The sequence below is a fragment of the Pogona vitticeps genome, chromosome 15 (genome assembly GCF_051106095.1).
Source record: "Pogona vitticeps strain Pit_001003342236 chromosome 15, PviZW2.1, whole genome shotgun sequence".
In the NCBI taxonomy this organism is placed as follows: Eukaryota; Metazoa; Chordata; class Lepidosauria; order Squamata; family Agamidae; genus Pogona; species Pogona vitticeps.
Window position 1 is genome coordinate 1,756,097 of NC_135797.1, and position 14,782 is coordinate 1,770,878.

Sequence of the window (14,782 nt, forward strand, 5' to 3'; positions counted from 1 at the left end):
AAGGACACGAGATTCCCCAAAAAGGTTGTGCTCCCTCATATGATGCTGAATGTTTAGCAATTCTTCGATGAGGAGACCCCTCTCTTGGTTACATTTGGAAAGGCAATTAGAAAATTTTGTGCTGGGCTAGGAGGATTGATGTTAGGTTTTTACAGATTACCATTGGTAAGATAGCTGGAGAAGAGACTGGTCCCCAACTTGTCAACCGCAGGTCCATCATTGTTGTCAAGGGCAAATGCCATAAATCCTTGTGAGCTCCAGCACTGTGTTTGTTTGTTGTGTGTATGTCCTTGGCAATTGGTGGGGGCCATGGACCATGTGTGACGTATACATTACCTGGCCACACAAATGTAAGCAGTTTACCTGTCACTTCAGAACATGCTATTAAACGGCAACTCCCATAACAATGAGTGAAATTTTGACTGCTGCTGAGAAGGGAGGGAATATCTTGCAAATCTGGTTTTGGGTGGGTTCCCTGTCTATGTAAGAAGCTGCTATCTTTTGACCCACCAAATGATACAAAGCTTCTTTCCCAGCGATTCCAGTGGTAGTCTTTTTCTTCTGAGATACGTCTGAACATGCCCAGGGATTGAACCTAGAAACTTCTGTATATAATAAGCTAATGCTTTACAAGTGTGTCCCAGCAATTAAAATGTCCCGAGAGAGCTGAACTGTTATGTTTGGACTGGCAAGCAACTTCAGAATTCTTGTGGATCTGTAACTTGTCATCGTGGTTAGGCTGGCTTAGAGGCCCACATCTCACTTTCAGAGTTTCTGGTGTTCATTAAAGGCAAGAGTTGGCAGGCTTGGCCATTCAGTGCAAACTGGTCTTAAGAATCCTGCAATTATTACTCTTAATATTATTACCGTCCAGCTAAGCTTGTTGTCATCCTGATTTTCTTCCCAAGGCCCCCTCTGGATATGTAAAACAAGTTATGCAAGGCCAGGCATTCCTGTGCCTGCTCGCTCACTCATTATGTTTGTGAGGTGCCTCTTGTTATGCCTCGTTGTGCTCCGCAATTACACATAGATTCAAAATCCTCTTTGTTTGCAAGTATATATAGTCTTTCAGATAGGAGGTCTTGCGATCAGGGATGGATTGACATTCAGTTCAAAATATCTGGGGTTGCCAGGCTGTAGTATGTGGGAGAAATGGTGGGCTTGAGCATTAATCTCTGCTAAGCAAATCCCTAGTAAGCAATTTGGCTTGACTACCTGTCTTTTGGAAAATGGTCCTTGCTTGCTTCTTCTAGTCAAAACTTGTGATTTTGTAGTAGTCGAGCTTTCTCTTTCATCTCCTTAAAAGAAGGACATCTGGCTAACTAATCCATACGTCTCCTAATAGTGTTGTTGTTTAGTTGTTGTGTCCAACTCTTTGTGACTCCATGGACCAGAGCACATCAGGCCCTCCTCTCTTCCGCTGCCGCCCGGAGTTGGATCAAATTCATGTTGGTCACATCGATGATACTGTCCAACCATCTCGTCCTCTGGCGTCCCCTTCTCCTCTTGCCTTCACACTTTCCCAAAATCAGGGGCTTTTCCAGGCAGTCTTCTCTTCTCATCAGATGGCCAAAGTATCGGAGCCTCAGCTTCAGGATCTGTCCTCCCAGTGAGCACTCAGGGTTGATTTCCTTTAGAACGGATAGGTTTGTTCTCCTTGCAGTCCAGGGGACTCTCAAGAGTCTCCTCCAGTACCACAATTCAAAAACATCAATTCTTCGGCAGTCAGCCTTCTTTATGGTCCAGCTCTTACTTCCATACATCGCTAATGGAAAAACCATAGCTTTGACTATGCAGACCTTTGTCGGCAAGGTGATGTCTCTGCTTTTTAAGACGCTGTCTAGGTTTGTCATTGCTTTCTTCCCCAGAAGCAGGCATCCTTTAATTTTGTGGCTGCTGTCACCATCTGCAATGATCATGGAGCCCAGGAAAGTAAAATCGGTCACTACCTCCATCTCTTCTCCTTCTATTTGCCAGGAGGTGCGCTCTCCTCTTTCACCTTCATTAAGAGGTTCTTTAATTCCTCACTTTCTGTCATCAGAGTGGTATCATCTGCATATCGGAGGTTGTTGATATTTCTTCTGGCAATCTTAATTCTGGCTTGGGATTCATCCAGTTCTGCCTTTCGCATGATGTATTCTGCATATAAGTTAAATAAGCAGGGACACAATATACAGCCTTGTCGTACTCCTTGCCCAATTCTGAACCAATCACTTGTTCCATATCCAGTTCTCACTGTTGCATCCTGTCCCACATATAGATTTCTCAGGGGATAGATAAGTGGTCAGGTACTCCCATTTCTTCAAGGACTTGCCATAGTTTGCTGTGGTCCACACAGTCAATGGCTTTTGCGTAGTCAATGAAGCAGAAGTAGATGTTTTTCTGGAACTCTCTGGCTTTCTCCATAATCCAGTGCTTGTTAGCAATTTGGTCTGTAGTTCCTCTGCCCCTTCGAAATCCAGCTTGTACTTCTGGGAGTTCTTGGTCCACGTACTGCTGAGGCCTACCTTGTAGGATTGTGAGCATAACTTTGCTAGTGTGTGAAATAAGTGCAATTGTACGGTAGTTGAAACATTCTTTGGCATTGCCCTTCTTTGGGATTGCAATGTAGACTGATCTTTTCCAATCATCCGGCCACTGCTGAGTTTTCAAAAAATGCTGGCATATTGAGTGTAGCACCTTAACAGCATCATCTTTTAAGACTGTAAATAGTTCAACTGGAATGCCATCACCTCCACTGGCCTTGTTGTTAGCCAAGCTTTCTAAGGCCCACTTGACTTCACTCTCCAGGATATCTGGCTCAAGGTCAGCAACCACACTATCTGGGTTGCCCGGGACATCCAGATCTTTCTGGTATAAGTCCTCTGTGTATTCTTGCCACCTCTTCTTGATGTCTTCTGCTTCTTTGAGGTCCCTGCCATTTTTGTCCTTTATCATGTCCATCTTTGCACAAAATGTTCCTTTAGTATCTCCAATTTTCTTGAACAGATCATAGTAGGTTTTCCCTTTCTATGCTTTTCCTCTATATCTTTGCACTGTTCATTTAAGAAGGCCCTCTTGTCTCTCCTTGCTATTCTTTGGAAGTCTGCATTCCATTTTCTGTAACTTTCCTTATCTCCCTTGCATTTTGTTTCTCTTCTCTTCTCTGCTATTTGTACGGCCTCGTTACACAGCCACTTTGCTTTCTTGCATTTCCTTTTCTTTGCGATGGTTTTTGTTGCTGTCTCCTGTACAATGTTACAAGCCTCGATCCATAGTTCTTCGGGCACTCTGTCCACCAAATTGAGTTCCTTACATCTGTTCTTCACTTCCACTGTGCATTCATAAGGGATTTGGTTTAGATTATACATGACTAGCCTAGTGGTTTTTCCTACTTTCTTCAGTTTAAGCTTGAGTTTTGCTATATGAAGCTGATGATTAGAGCCACAATCAGCTCCAGGTCTTGTTTTTGCTGACTATATAGAGCTTCTCCATCTTTGGTTGCAGAGAATATAATCAATCTGATTTCAGTATTGCCCATCTGGTGATTTCCATGTTTAGTCGCCTCGTGTGTTGTTGGAAAAGAGTGTTTGTGATGACCAACTTGTTCTCCTGAAAAAACTTTATTAGCCTTTGCCCTGCTTCGTTTTTTCCAAGGCCAAATTTACCTGTTGTTCATTTTATCTCTTGACTCCCTATACTTTAGCATTCCAATCCCCTATAATGAGAAGAACATATTTCTTTGGTGTCCGTTCTAGGTGTTGTAAATCTTCATAGAATTGATCAATTTCAACCTCTTCAGCATTGGTGGTTGGTGCATAAACTTGGATTACTGTGATGTTGAAAGATCTGCCTTGGATTCGTATTGAAATCATTCTATCATTTTTGAGATTGTATCCCATTACAGCTTTTCCCACTCTTTTGTTGACTATGCGGGCTACTCCATTTCTTCTACAGGATTCTTGCCCACAATAGTAGGTATGATAATTGTGTGAATTGAATTCGCCCATTCCCGTCCATTTTAGTTCACTGACACCCAGGATGTCAATGTTGATTATTACCATCCCCTGTTTGACCACATCCAGCTTACCAAGGTTCACAGAGCTTACATTCCAGGTTCCTATGCAGTATTTTTCTTTGCAGCATCGGACTTTCCTTTCACTTCCAGGCACGTCCACAGCTGGGTGTCCTTTCGGCTTTGGCCCAACCACTTCATTAGCTCTGGAGCTACTTGACCTTGTCCTCCGCTCTTCCTTAGTAGCATGTTGGATGCCTCCCAATCTGAGGGGCTCATCTTCCATCGTCATATCTTTTAGCCTTTTGTTTCTGTCCATAGTTTTCTTGGCAAAGAAGTGGAGTGGCTTGCCAGTTCCTGCTCCAGGTGAATCGCGTTTAGTCAGAACTCTTTACTACGACCTTTCTGTCTTGGGTGTCCCTGCACAGCATAGCCCATAGCATCTCTGAATTACTCAAGTCCCTTCGCCATGACAAGGCAGAAATCCGTGAAGGGGATAGTAGCCACTGTTAAATTGTCAGACTGAGTAAGAGGTCTTGGGTGGCCACCATTGAAATACTGATCACTAGCAAATCAAAAAAGATATTGGGCAATCAGGAAAAGGGGCAAGAAGAGGGCAGACAAAACTTTCTAGTGGCTGGAGAAGAAACTGTCTTAATGAAGAAAAGGTTTTTTAACATTTGGAGCTTCAAGGCAAAAAAGAGGAAGCATGACAGATTATGAAAGCAATACATGGTAGGGAGAAAAGGTAGGGCAAAATTTTCTCTCTCATAATACTGAAACTTGGAATCATTCCGTGAAATTGATTTGGGACGAATAAAATGCAGTTCCTTGCAAGGTGACCTGGCTAAACTGTGGATTTCATTGCCACAAGAATTTGCAACAAAGGCATCAGTTTTGATGACTTTAAAGGAAAGCTGGACAGTTTCCAGAAGAATGAAGCCATCTGTGGCCGTATGCTCCTTCCAGGACCCAAAATCGGTCACTTTTGAATATCTAGTTGTGGTGGAACAGCAGTGGGACAGAATTGCTGCTTTGGGGTTGACCAGAGACAGGAGGTTGGCCACTGTGGGAAAGAGAATCCTTATCCAAATAGGTGAGCCTTTGGTTTGAGCCAGCAGGTCTAAGTTTGTTTTTAAGGGTTTTTCTGTTTAATTTCATTATTTATGAGCAATACTTGTATGCCTTTCCCAATGGGTTAAAGATATGCAATCATATAACGGCTCACTCTCTTGGTATTTTATCCGTACAATTACCATGCAAGATAAGTTGATTGGAAGTGGCAGGGACAAGGACTCCCAGTGAGTTTTAGGGCTCCGTGAGCACTAGAACTTGGACCAGCCAAGTTTCACTGTACAACACTGGCTCTCCGATTTCCATGCTGGCCACAGGCAAGTGAGAGATTGTAGTCTCAGTGGATGTTGTTAAAACCAAACCAAAATCGACTGGTTCCAGAGCCACTCCTCTCCACTGCATGTTGTTGCCCTCTTTGCATTCTTGCTAGCAGACAGTTCCAGAAGTAATGGTTTTGAATGAAAGCGTTTGCAACTACATCCCATCGTGTTTTGGCTTGATAAGGACTGTTTGCATATTTTCCCTCTCTTGTGGAAAGGGAGTTGCCAGCCAGGCGTGTTGTGGAGGCTAAAGTGCAGACTTGGCGCCTCTGCGTCAGAACGGAAATAAATGGATGTAGATTTATTTTAGATGTGTGTCTGTGTGCATGGTTGTCTTTTATAGTGAACTATTACTTGGCTCTGCTTGTGTTACACAACTTTTCCAAGCCTCTTTGAAGTGTTGTTTTGAACAGGAAGATGGGATATAGAAGCTGCGAACATCCTTTCTTTTAGGGCCCACAGTCTGAGTCCCATTTGGGGCTCCTGTCTGGCTTGATTCCCAGCCTTGCTCCAAGTGGAACAACGGACCCAAGTGCATGCACGCTCTGGCTCTCTCCCCAGTCGTCTTCCTTTGCTTTTTATGTGCTGATGTTCCACAAGTGCAACACACATACAAGGATCTCTGTGCTGAGCCAGTAGGCCCCAATGCCAGTTGGAATGGATGGAAATGGGTGCCCAGGCCTTTCCCTTTCCCCAAACCTTTTCCTTTTCCAGTGCCTTTTGCCATGAGATTCATCTAAACACAGCAGTCCATGGAGACTTCAGCTGGTGTCCTCACACCTGGCAACCCTAGTCACCCATGTGATTTAGCAACATCTGAATCTGCCTCTGCAACACCAAAGATTCTCCAGGGAGCCCCCGGATAGCACAGTCCTAAGCCTTGTGTTGAACCTTGAGAGCTTGGTCCCACTTGTTCAGTCTTCTGAAGGGATTCATGTTGCTACCTTTCAACCATCTGATTTCAATGTTTTTGTTCTGTATCCACACTGAATGCTTATGTGGTTTTCGGTCACAGCCATCAAAGAAAAATGATGAAAACTATACAGTGAGAAGTAGTTTTGTGTGATATTGCTGTATCAATATATTGTGACAAATGCGACAAAGAGTCCCATGTAGCCACTTTAAGAATAACAAGTTCTACTTGGCATCAGTCTTTGTGGAGTGCAGCTCACCTCAGCAGAGGCAAGTATGCTTTGGATGAAATGAGTAGCTTTTGACTTTTCAATTCAGTGTCTTTACCGTGAATTTGTGTTCTTCATCTCCCTTTTGCAGGATCCTTTAAGACTCCAGACCTGTGGGAAATGGACCACCACATGAATGGCACTACGGTTGAGAAGCACAGCCCTATAGACTATGGAGTCCAGATCAGATTCATTAATGACCTCAAAGAGCCCAGGAAGCCCCAGAAGCTACGCTCCAAAACCTCTAAGCCGGGCTCCTATGGGGTGGCAGTGCGGGTCCAGGGCATTGACGGACAGCCCTTTGTAGTCCTCAATAGTGGCGAGAAAGGAGGGGACTCTTTTGGGGTGCAGATCAAAGGCGAGAGCAAATATGGTATGCCGTCCCGGAGCCAGCCACTCGAAGAGACCTTTCCAGGTTCCCCTGGAGCTGCGTCATCATCTAAGGATGCCTCAGGGTCCATCAGCTCAGATTCTGACCTTCCGGAGAATCCGTATGGCATGAAACCCTCTCTATACAGCTCCCAATATAGCACATCAGATGAGGAGCAAGTCTCGAGGCAGCGGGTGCCAAAAACAGATAGCTTGGATGGAGCTCACTTGTCGCGGAGCAATGCTGCCTCTCCTGCTCAGAGTGGTTGTCGGACACTTCCCAAAAAGAAGGCTTTGGGGGAGCAACTGCGGCGGACTCAGTCTTATGGCTCCTTGCTCAGCACTGAGCCAGATGAACCTCCAGAACCGAACTCCTCTAGGACTCAACCGACAAATGTTTCTCAGGCTCTATCTTCAGGAGCCACCGCGAGGAGCACTAGCTTGATGAATCTTGCTGGCCGCAGACTGCCTAGCTCTCAGGAGGATGCTGGCAGCATCTCTGGTCTGAGGCCTGTCCGTAAGTCGCTGCCCTCAGACTCTGACTCAGCTGAGCCTGGCCAAACAACTAATACGGGTGGTAGTGACATTGACACAAAGCCTTTGTCCTCAGTGGACTCGCTGATAAACAAGTTCGATGGGAAAGCCCAGCACAGAGGAAGAGCATCTCGAAGAAGTCGCATCTCCCTAGAGGACCGGAAGCGCTCACAGAGCCTTGATGGGAGGGCGGCATATCACGACACAGCTGACAGCCGGGAGCTGAGGAACAATGAGCTTCAGGGGATTTTTGGAGAAGGAGCAAACACCTCAGCAGCGAAGCAGCCCACCTCAGCCAACCTCCTGGGAAGCAGAAGCCTCCCTAGGGACATTGAGCCACAGTTAAAGGAGAATGGACTGGATAAATCAAAACTGACCCGGGACTGGGTCAACAAGAGCCTGGAAGAGCAGAGAGTGGAGAAGCAACCAAGAAAAGTAGAGTCAGACCTGCAGGTAATACCCTGTAGTATCTCATGGCCAGATTTGTGTGGGCTTCTCCATATCATTCTCTCGTCCTCGTATCCCAGGATCTTCTTGGCCCAGAGTTACATAAAAGAGGGATGCAGGATGTCAGCTGAGGGTGTGGCAGTTTATTGGTAGGACTGTCATAGTAATCAAGTAAGATTATTCAGGTTTTTAAAAGAAGCAATCTATGAAAAGATGTACATGTGTGTCTACCCTGCATAGGTGTGTATACAAACATGAGTTTGTATATGAACATATTACTTTTTAATATGACTGCTTATAGCAGATTCCTCTTGGCAGATGCATCCTCAGAGGCGTTTGAGCCCATTTTTTCCCACTAGGAAGGAGTGTCTGTGTTACATTCATGCTTGTGCACTGTCTGAAAATAAAGATGGTGTGTTCCTTGCTCTAAAAATACTGGCCCAAGCCCCATATAGTTCCTAATGGATTCAATTCCTTGGCTAAAACACCTTTCTTTAATCAATTTAAGCTTTCTGTAATTGGGTTGCAGCCATCATTATTGGCAGGAGGCCTATTGTCAGTCACTTTTGTGATGTGACAAATGGCATGGAAAATCTGCCACGCCACTTGTTGAGCCAGCAGCTCATCTGCTCCTACTTTTTAAAGCAATTTGTCAGATCCCTCTTTGCCACCAGATTACACTGTTCTTCTCGTAAGATGTCAGCAAACACAAAAGAGTTTGGGGTGGGGTGGAGAGAGATCTGGCAGAGCCAACACAGAACAACATAAGCCCAGAATAGCATAGTGAATGAGATTGCTGGAATATCCAGTGTCCTTCTGGCATGGAAAGATGACACGTACAATGCCTCCTTGCCTGTTCTGGGGTGTGTGTATTTGTGTGTCTGGCATCTTAGCATCATCCCAGTGCTTCCTCCTCTAGCAGGAAGAGACTTGTTTCCCAGACTTTGGAATATGTTAACCTGCGTGCACCAGCTCAGGGCAGGGTATTTTCCTCTGAAGATACTTTTGTCTTCCAGAGTCACATTTTCTTGCAGAATCCATACAATGTGAGAACTGCAGTATAGGTATTCTGTGACATAGTCACCCTAAAAATTGTAAGGGTTCCATCACTAACATGCCCAGTTCTTTAACAGACGAACACCAGATGGGCAAACATTGTCTCAGCAAATCTAGTGCATTTTGTAATTGGGGTACTTTTTTGTTCAAGCCAATATAATATACTGGAACACTCGATCAATCCATCAATCCCATTCTGTTTGCTTGCACAAGAATCATAAGTGATATACAAGGAAATACATGGTATGTATATTTTATGCATCCTACTAATCCTAATCACAATGCTAACATTACAGTTAATTCTAAGTACACTGAAACTCCATTGGGATTAGAAAGTATTTCAGACCTCACTCCATGAAAAAAAAATTGTATCCTGTTACATCAGGATAATTTTATTTCTATTGCTTTATAGTGGATTTCAAAGGAAACAACCTCAAGTAAGGTCAGACTCTTTGTCCCTTTTTGCCTCCTATGACCTTCTCCACATGTTGGGAGTGTTACTTTTTTTTGGACTACAACTCCCAGAATCCCCCTGAACTGATTTATTTGAACTGGACATTTGGATTCCTAGGCTACCCCCAAGTCAACAGCTCTGGCTCACCTTTGGGCTGTTTCTTACAGTTAAAGTCTACTCCAGACCTTCTGAAAGACCAGCAGGAGGTGTCTCAGCCTGGAAGTAGTGAGTACATGAAGGAGTTGATCTACAACATCCTGAAGGATGGGTGAGTGTTGAAGTACTGCAGCTGCCCCTTCTGTGGATTTTAGCTTGCAATGATTGATGCATCTCATTGCATACTGGTATCGGGGTAAACTGTGCACCATTTAAAGAACTCTGGTGTCCATGATTGAAGAATTCTTTCAAAAACTTTGTTTGTTAATAAAGACCACAGACAGAACTGTGTTGGGTTCTACCAGTCCTGGCATGGGGAATCTTTGGTCCTTATCCTAGCTGTGGCCTTCAGGGATTTCCTATCCAATCCTCCGACATCTACTATTCTGACCATAAATCAGCAGTGGGAGATCTGAAGGTCTAAGGCATTTAAATTTTAAATATGCTGCAGAAAGTCAGTATGTGTCTTGCATGCTTGAAAGCACTGTCTTACTCGTGCTTTGTAAGCTTGACATTAGTTGTAGAGGAACTTCCTCTGGAGTGGACTTCTGCATACACCCACCCTTTGCTTGGCTCAACGTCATGCCATTAGCACTGCCTGCTGCTGGAATGAAAACCACAAAACTTCCAAAATCAGTGTTTGGTTCCCAGGGAAAGTTCTTCCTTCCCCTACTCCATCTAGTCTAACTTCCTGCCTCCCATTATGATGTCTCCAGAAAACCAGCAGATCAGGCACAGGGTATTGTCCTTGGCAATACTGAACGATAAACTGTTACTGTATATGGAGGGTCCTTTTAGCTATTAGGATAGCTTCCTCCTCATCTTCTTCTATTAATTCTTATCTTCCTCTTTTATTTAACAACCCAACAGTTTCCTGTAGCCACATGTTGCAGGAGTATACTGGGCAGTTGTCTTTCCAGCATGCTTCTCCCACGGGGCTGATCTTCACGCTTAGTAGCTCACAGCACAGTCTTTAAACCAGCTGCTGGTTTAAATCACATGGCAATCAGAGATTTTTGAAGTGTATTAACAAACTGATGTAGATATACACCCTCTGCAGTTGATTATAAACTAAGTTGATCTGTTTTGTCACTTTTCAGAAGCATGGAAAGTGATGCCACAGTGAAGAGGAAAACCAACCTTATCTTTGAGAAAATCAAAGCTCTATCTGTAAGTCTTGTGATGAGATGTGCAACATAAGTGAGATCTGTGATTTTTTTTTCTCTGATAGAGGAGGTACTGCCGTTTCCAGAACTCTTGCCATCTGCTTTCAGAACAATTCATGTGGAGCCTCCTTTAATCTTGTCTGACTATTGATACTCCAGGGTTTCTTTTGAGAACAAGCTGGAGGGCCCGGTTGGCACATTTTCATAAGAAGCCAAAATGCTTTTTTTTCCTTACAGTCCTCTCCCTATGTCTTTCCCTCTCTTTGCCACTTCTAGCGATTCTTAAAAAGAGCTGTTCTAGTGACTTTTTGCACATACCTTCTATCCTTTCCTCCTTCCCATCCAATTTTGTTTTAGGCAGAGATGACAGGAATCTTTCTGTTGTAATCAATTGAAACTGGCATTCTGCAGAGCTTGGCTGCTCAGGGCCAAACAGAAACTCCAGTGGGAGGGACACTGTAGGCCATTGGTGTAAGCAAGATGCTTCTTTCTCACACAGAGAGAAAGACAAGAGAGATAAACGTGCCCCCCTTCTCAAAATCAGAACAAGTGGAAGCTAAAATCTGGGTATGTGAGGTCTGAGGGGGTGGAGCAGAGAGAGAGAGAGAGAGAAGGCAACTGATTGGTCAGTTGTTCTCCCTTCTATTTTAGCTTTGGGTTCCGACTGTCCTTGCTGCTTTTTGTCCTCTCTTGTGGATCACGCCACATTCTTAATCCCACTCTTTTCTTTAAGAAGAAGAGCCTGCTGAATTTTAAGAGCAAAGGCTCTCTGGACCTAACATCCTGGCTCCAATAATGGTCAGCCACTGTACTCCCTCACAATGCATGAGCTCCTCGTGAGGTTCATTTGCTTGCACTGAGGAGGGCCTTTTACGTCGAACAGAGATAATTGAGATAATCCAGACTCTCCGAATTTTGAATATTTTTGCTGCCAAATGAATGTCAAATGCTTATCTAGTTATGTTCCAGAGTTAACCTTAGTTTTTAATGGAATTGTTTTGAATGAGTTTTCATTATTTTAGTTACTCATTTTATGGGTCAGAATCTTGATAAAAGAGACGCAGGACTTTCCTGGGATTTCTTTTCCTGTGGGGTTGTTTGAACAGGGGTTGTAAAATGACAGTCATGCGATGGAAGAGTCACTGAAGTCAGCAGGACTAACGGTATGTTCTCATTAGATGCGATTTGAATTTCTCTGTGTGTGCTGGGTTTGTTGCTGGATGCAGGCTGTCCCTCCGGCAGAGTCAAGAGAATCCGTGGCTAAAGCAAATGAACTGAAGCAGAAGGTCAGCGAGCTGCAGACGAAACTAGATGAGCAAACAAAGGTGGCCTTGGAGTCTTTTTTCCTTACATGTTATTTAACTGCTATGTTTGCATCCCATCTTGCATAGCTATATATGTGGCTCTCACACTCCTCACTTTATAGCTGGTCCATAGTCATCAAGTAAGTTTCACAGCCCTGTGAGGGATTGAATTTGGATCTTCCATGTCCCAAAACCGATATTCTCAACCATGTGCCTCTAAAAATGGCTAGAAATGCCCTAAAAGGTAGCTTTGAAAGTGACTAGACACGGTTACTTCTGAAATATAATCTTATTATGCTCAGATTATCTGGGCTGGATTCTTCCTATTCCCATCCCTGAGAATATGAATAACGCTATTTCTTGTATCATTCTTGGATTCTAATAATAGATATGCTGAGACCTTTTATTTCTCTCGTCATTTTTTTCTTCCATATTGAAACAACAACAAAGCAGCTCCGTCAGAGGTTGGAAGTCTCACATGATAGCCGCCAAAATGGTAGCCCTCGCACGCTAGAGATCCGCCTGGAGGAATCAGAAGAGGAGTGTCAGCGACTCAGGGAGGCCTTTGAAAAGAAGAGCCAAGAACTCCATAGCAGATTGGAGGAGTAAGTTTATGTCTGTTTAGGGACAAAGCCCTGTTCTTCCTTCCAAAAGGCAGAAAAAAGTTTCCTGGGCATTATACCACTACTGGATATGAGCCCAAGTCAAACCGAGATTAAGTCACAGCATGTCTGTTTAATTCATAAATTTGTTATAAGCATTATTTCTTTATCTTTTGTTACTCTGGTATTAAATAACACTTTTAGGCTTAAAGAAGTGAAAGCAATCAAGGAACAAACAGAATCCAAGCTGACTGACTTGGAAGAGCAGCTGACAGAAATGCAGGAAGCGCTTGATCGATTCCGAGAGCCGATGGGAGGCACTCCGGACAGGGAGGAGTTGCTGAAAGTAAGTGCCTGAAGGAGGGCCCGGCTGGATCAGTTCAAAGGCCTTTTGAGTCACACTGTATTATAGTGGTTAATCAGATGCTCCAAAGGAAGTTTGCAAAGCAAGACATGAGGGTAGCAACACCCCCATGTGTTCCCCAGGAGCTGGTACTGAGTGGTGCATTAGTTGTAGCATTGGAGGTGATACATCACCATCAGGACTAGTCCATTATGGTAGCTTTGTTCTTTATGTAATGCTGTCTAGGTTGGGCTACCATCTCATCTCATGATATCAAATTTACACTCTGTCTCTGTACTTATATGAACTATCTTCTTTCTGTTTATCTTCAACCTCATGCTGTTCAATCTCATGCTGTTCAACTTATCCCAGTTTCTAGTTTCAAGGGACTCTTCTCCCCTTCCTTCACTTTTTCTTTACAGGAGCAGCTTAAATGTGAAGTTCACGATTTTCACCTCAACATGTATTATATTTCAGTGCCCACTGCCCCAGAATTGAGAGATTTTCTTCAGCCTCTAGGCTGCACATCTTTGTATTACAGAATCATATAGGGCACTATCTTACAAGGAAGGCAGCGAGACTTAAACTTTTCACTGCAAGTTGATTCAAGGCTCCTTGCTCTTTCTCTAGGAGTTGCTGGAAACCAGAGAGGAGCTGGAAGAAATCTTGAGGGCGAAGCAGAAGCAAGAGGAACAGCTGCGCCAACGAGAACGGGAGCTCACAGCTCTGAAAGGGGCCCTGAAGGAAGAGGTGGCCAACCACGACAAGGAGCTGGATCGTGTCCGGCAGGAATACCAGCAAGACATGGAGCAACTGAGGCGTAATATGGAAAATGTGTCACAGGTGAACAAATAAATTTTCAGTATGAGCTGGTGTGGTTCCTCAGAGGCACTTACAAAATTAGGGCTGAGAAAACAGCAGGTAGCACTGGAGAGGGATGAAATTTTTTCCACACTGTGCAATTTTTCACTTGTGATGTTTGTTTCTTATGATGGGATTCTCTGTTTTGCACCAAAAGAGTTCCTTGCACACAGAACACTAGCACAGCAGGAAGACAGGTTCTAGCCTTACACTCTGCCTTGGCATGCTTGTTTGAGTGGAGGGATGGGGGAAACAGAACATGGAAATGGTACTGCTTTAAACTAAACCTCCCAGAATTCTCATGGCTGGAGATTCTTGGAGCAGTTGCCCTAAACAGCAACATTTCAAAGCACTGGAAGGAACATTTTATTAATTAGCTTCTCACCTACAGTCTGAAAAGATGAACTCAGGATTACTTTACCTGGAGAGCTACTGCTGCCAATCAGGGTAGACTAATGATTCCCAACCTTAGATGTTGTCAGAGAACAACTTACAGAAACTAACCACTGCCAATGCTGGCAGGAGCTTCTGGGGTGTTGAATCCAACAACATCTGGAGAATCTCCTAGGTCAGTCAGTCCTGAGCTAGATGAACCAAGGGTCTCACTCAGTCGGAGGCAGCCCTTGAATGTTCCTGTTCAAGTCAGTGCCACTATGTTTTTACAAACATCCCGCAAAATCTTCTTGCTAGCAGCCATACTGCCTGGGGAATTTGGAAGTTGTAGTCCAAAGAAGGAGCTTTTCTCATCTATAATCTGAACACTCTATTGCGGCTTAAAAGCTAAACAACTGTGTAGCTATTACTCGCAAACCACTAAGGTCCCACAGAAGAGTTGGAAACACATTGTTGCCTCACACACACACCCAGCTGTCCCCAGTTATGTGGTGCTTAGGAAATTACTTGGCCCTCACCAGATCCTAC

General features: G+C 44.1%; 2 protein-coding genes across 12 annotated transcripts in view; one reads left to right on the forward strand and one right to left on the reverse strand.

Annotated features, from left to right (window-relative positions):
* The window catches only part of LOC140702826 (uncharacterized), a 72,081-nt gene that overhangs the window by 26,503 nt on the left and 30,796 nt on the right, over positions 1–14,782 (reverse strand). The gene's annotated exons all lie outside the window — the stretch shown is intronic.
* CGN (cingulin) overlaps positions 1–14,782 on the forward strand; it is a 57,988-nt gene that overhangs the window by 14,115 nt on the left and 29,091 nt on the right. For 2 of the 4 annotated variants that reach the window (XM_078382202.1, XM_078382201.1), the window contains exons 2-8: positions 6,661–7,925; positions 9,597–9,697; positions 10,686–10,755; positions 11,978–12,076; positions 12,506–12,660; positions 12,862–13,003; positions 13,631–13,843. In XM_078382202.1, the coding sequence (XP_078238328.1) occupies positions 6,690–7,925; positions 9,597–9,697; positions 10,686–10,755; positions 11,978–12,076; positions 12,506–12,660; positions 12,862–13,003; positions 13,631–13,843 (2,016 nt within the window). In that variant the 5' untranslated portion in view covers positions 6,661–6,689. The remainder of the gene's footprint in view (positions 1–6,660; positions 7,926–9,596; positions 9,698–10,685; positions 10,756–11,977; positions 12,077–12,505; positions 12,661–12,861; positions 13,004–13,630; positions 13,844–14,782) is intronic. The other 2 variants (XM_072984170.2, XM_072984171.2) reach the window with 2 other exon arrangements.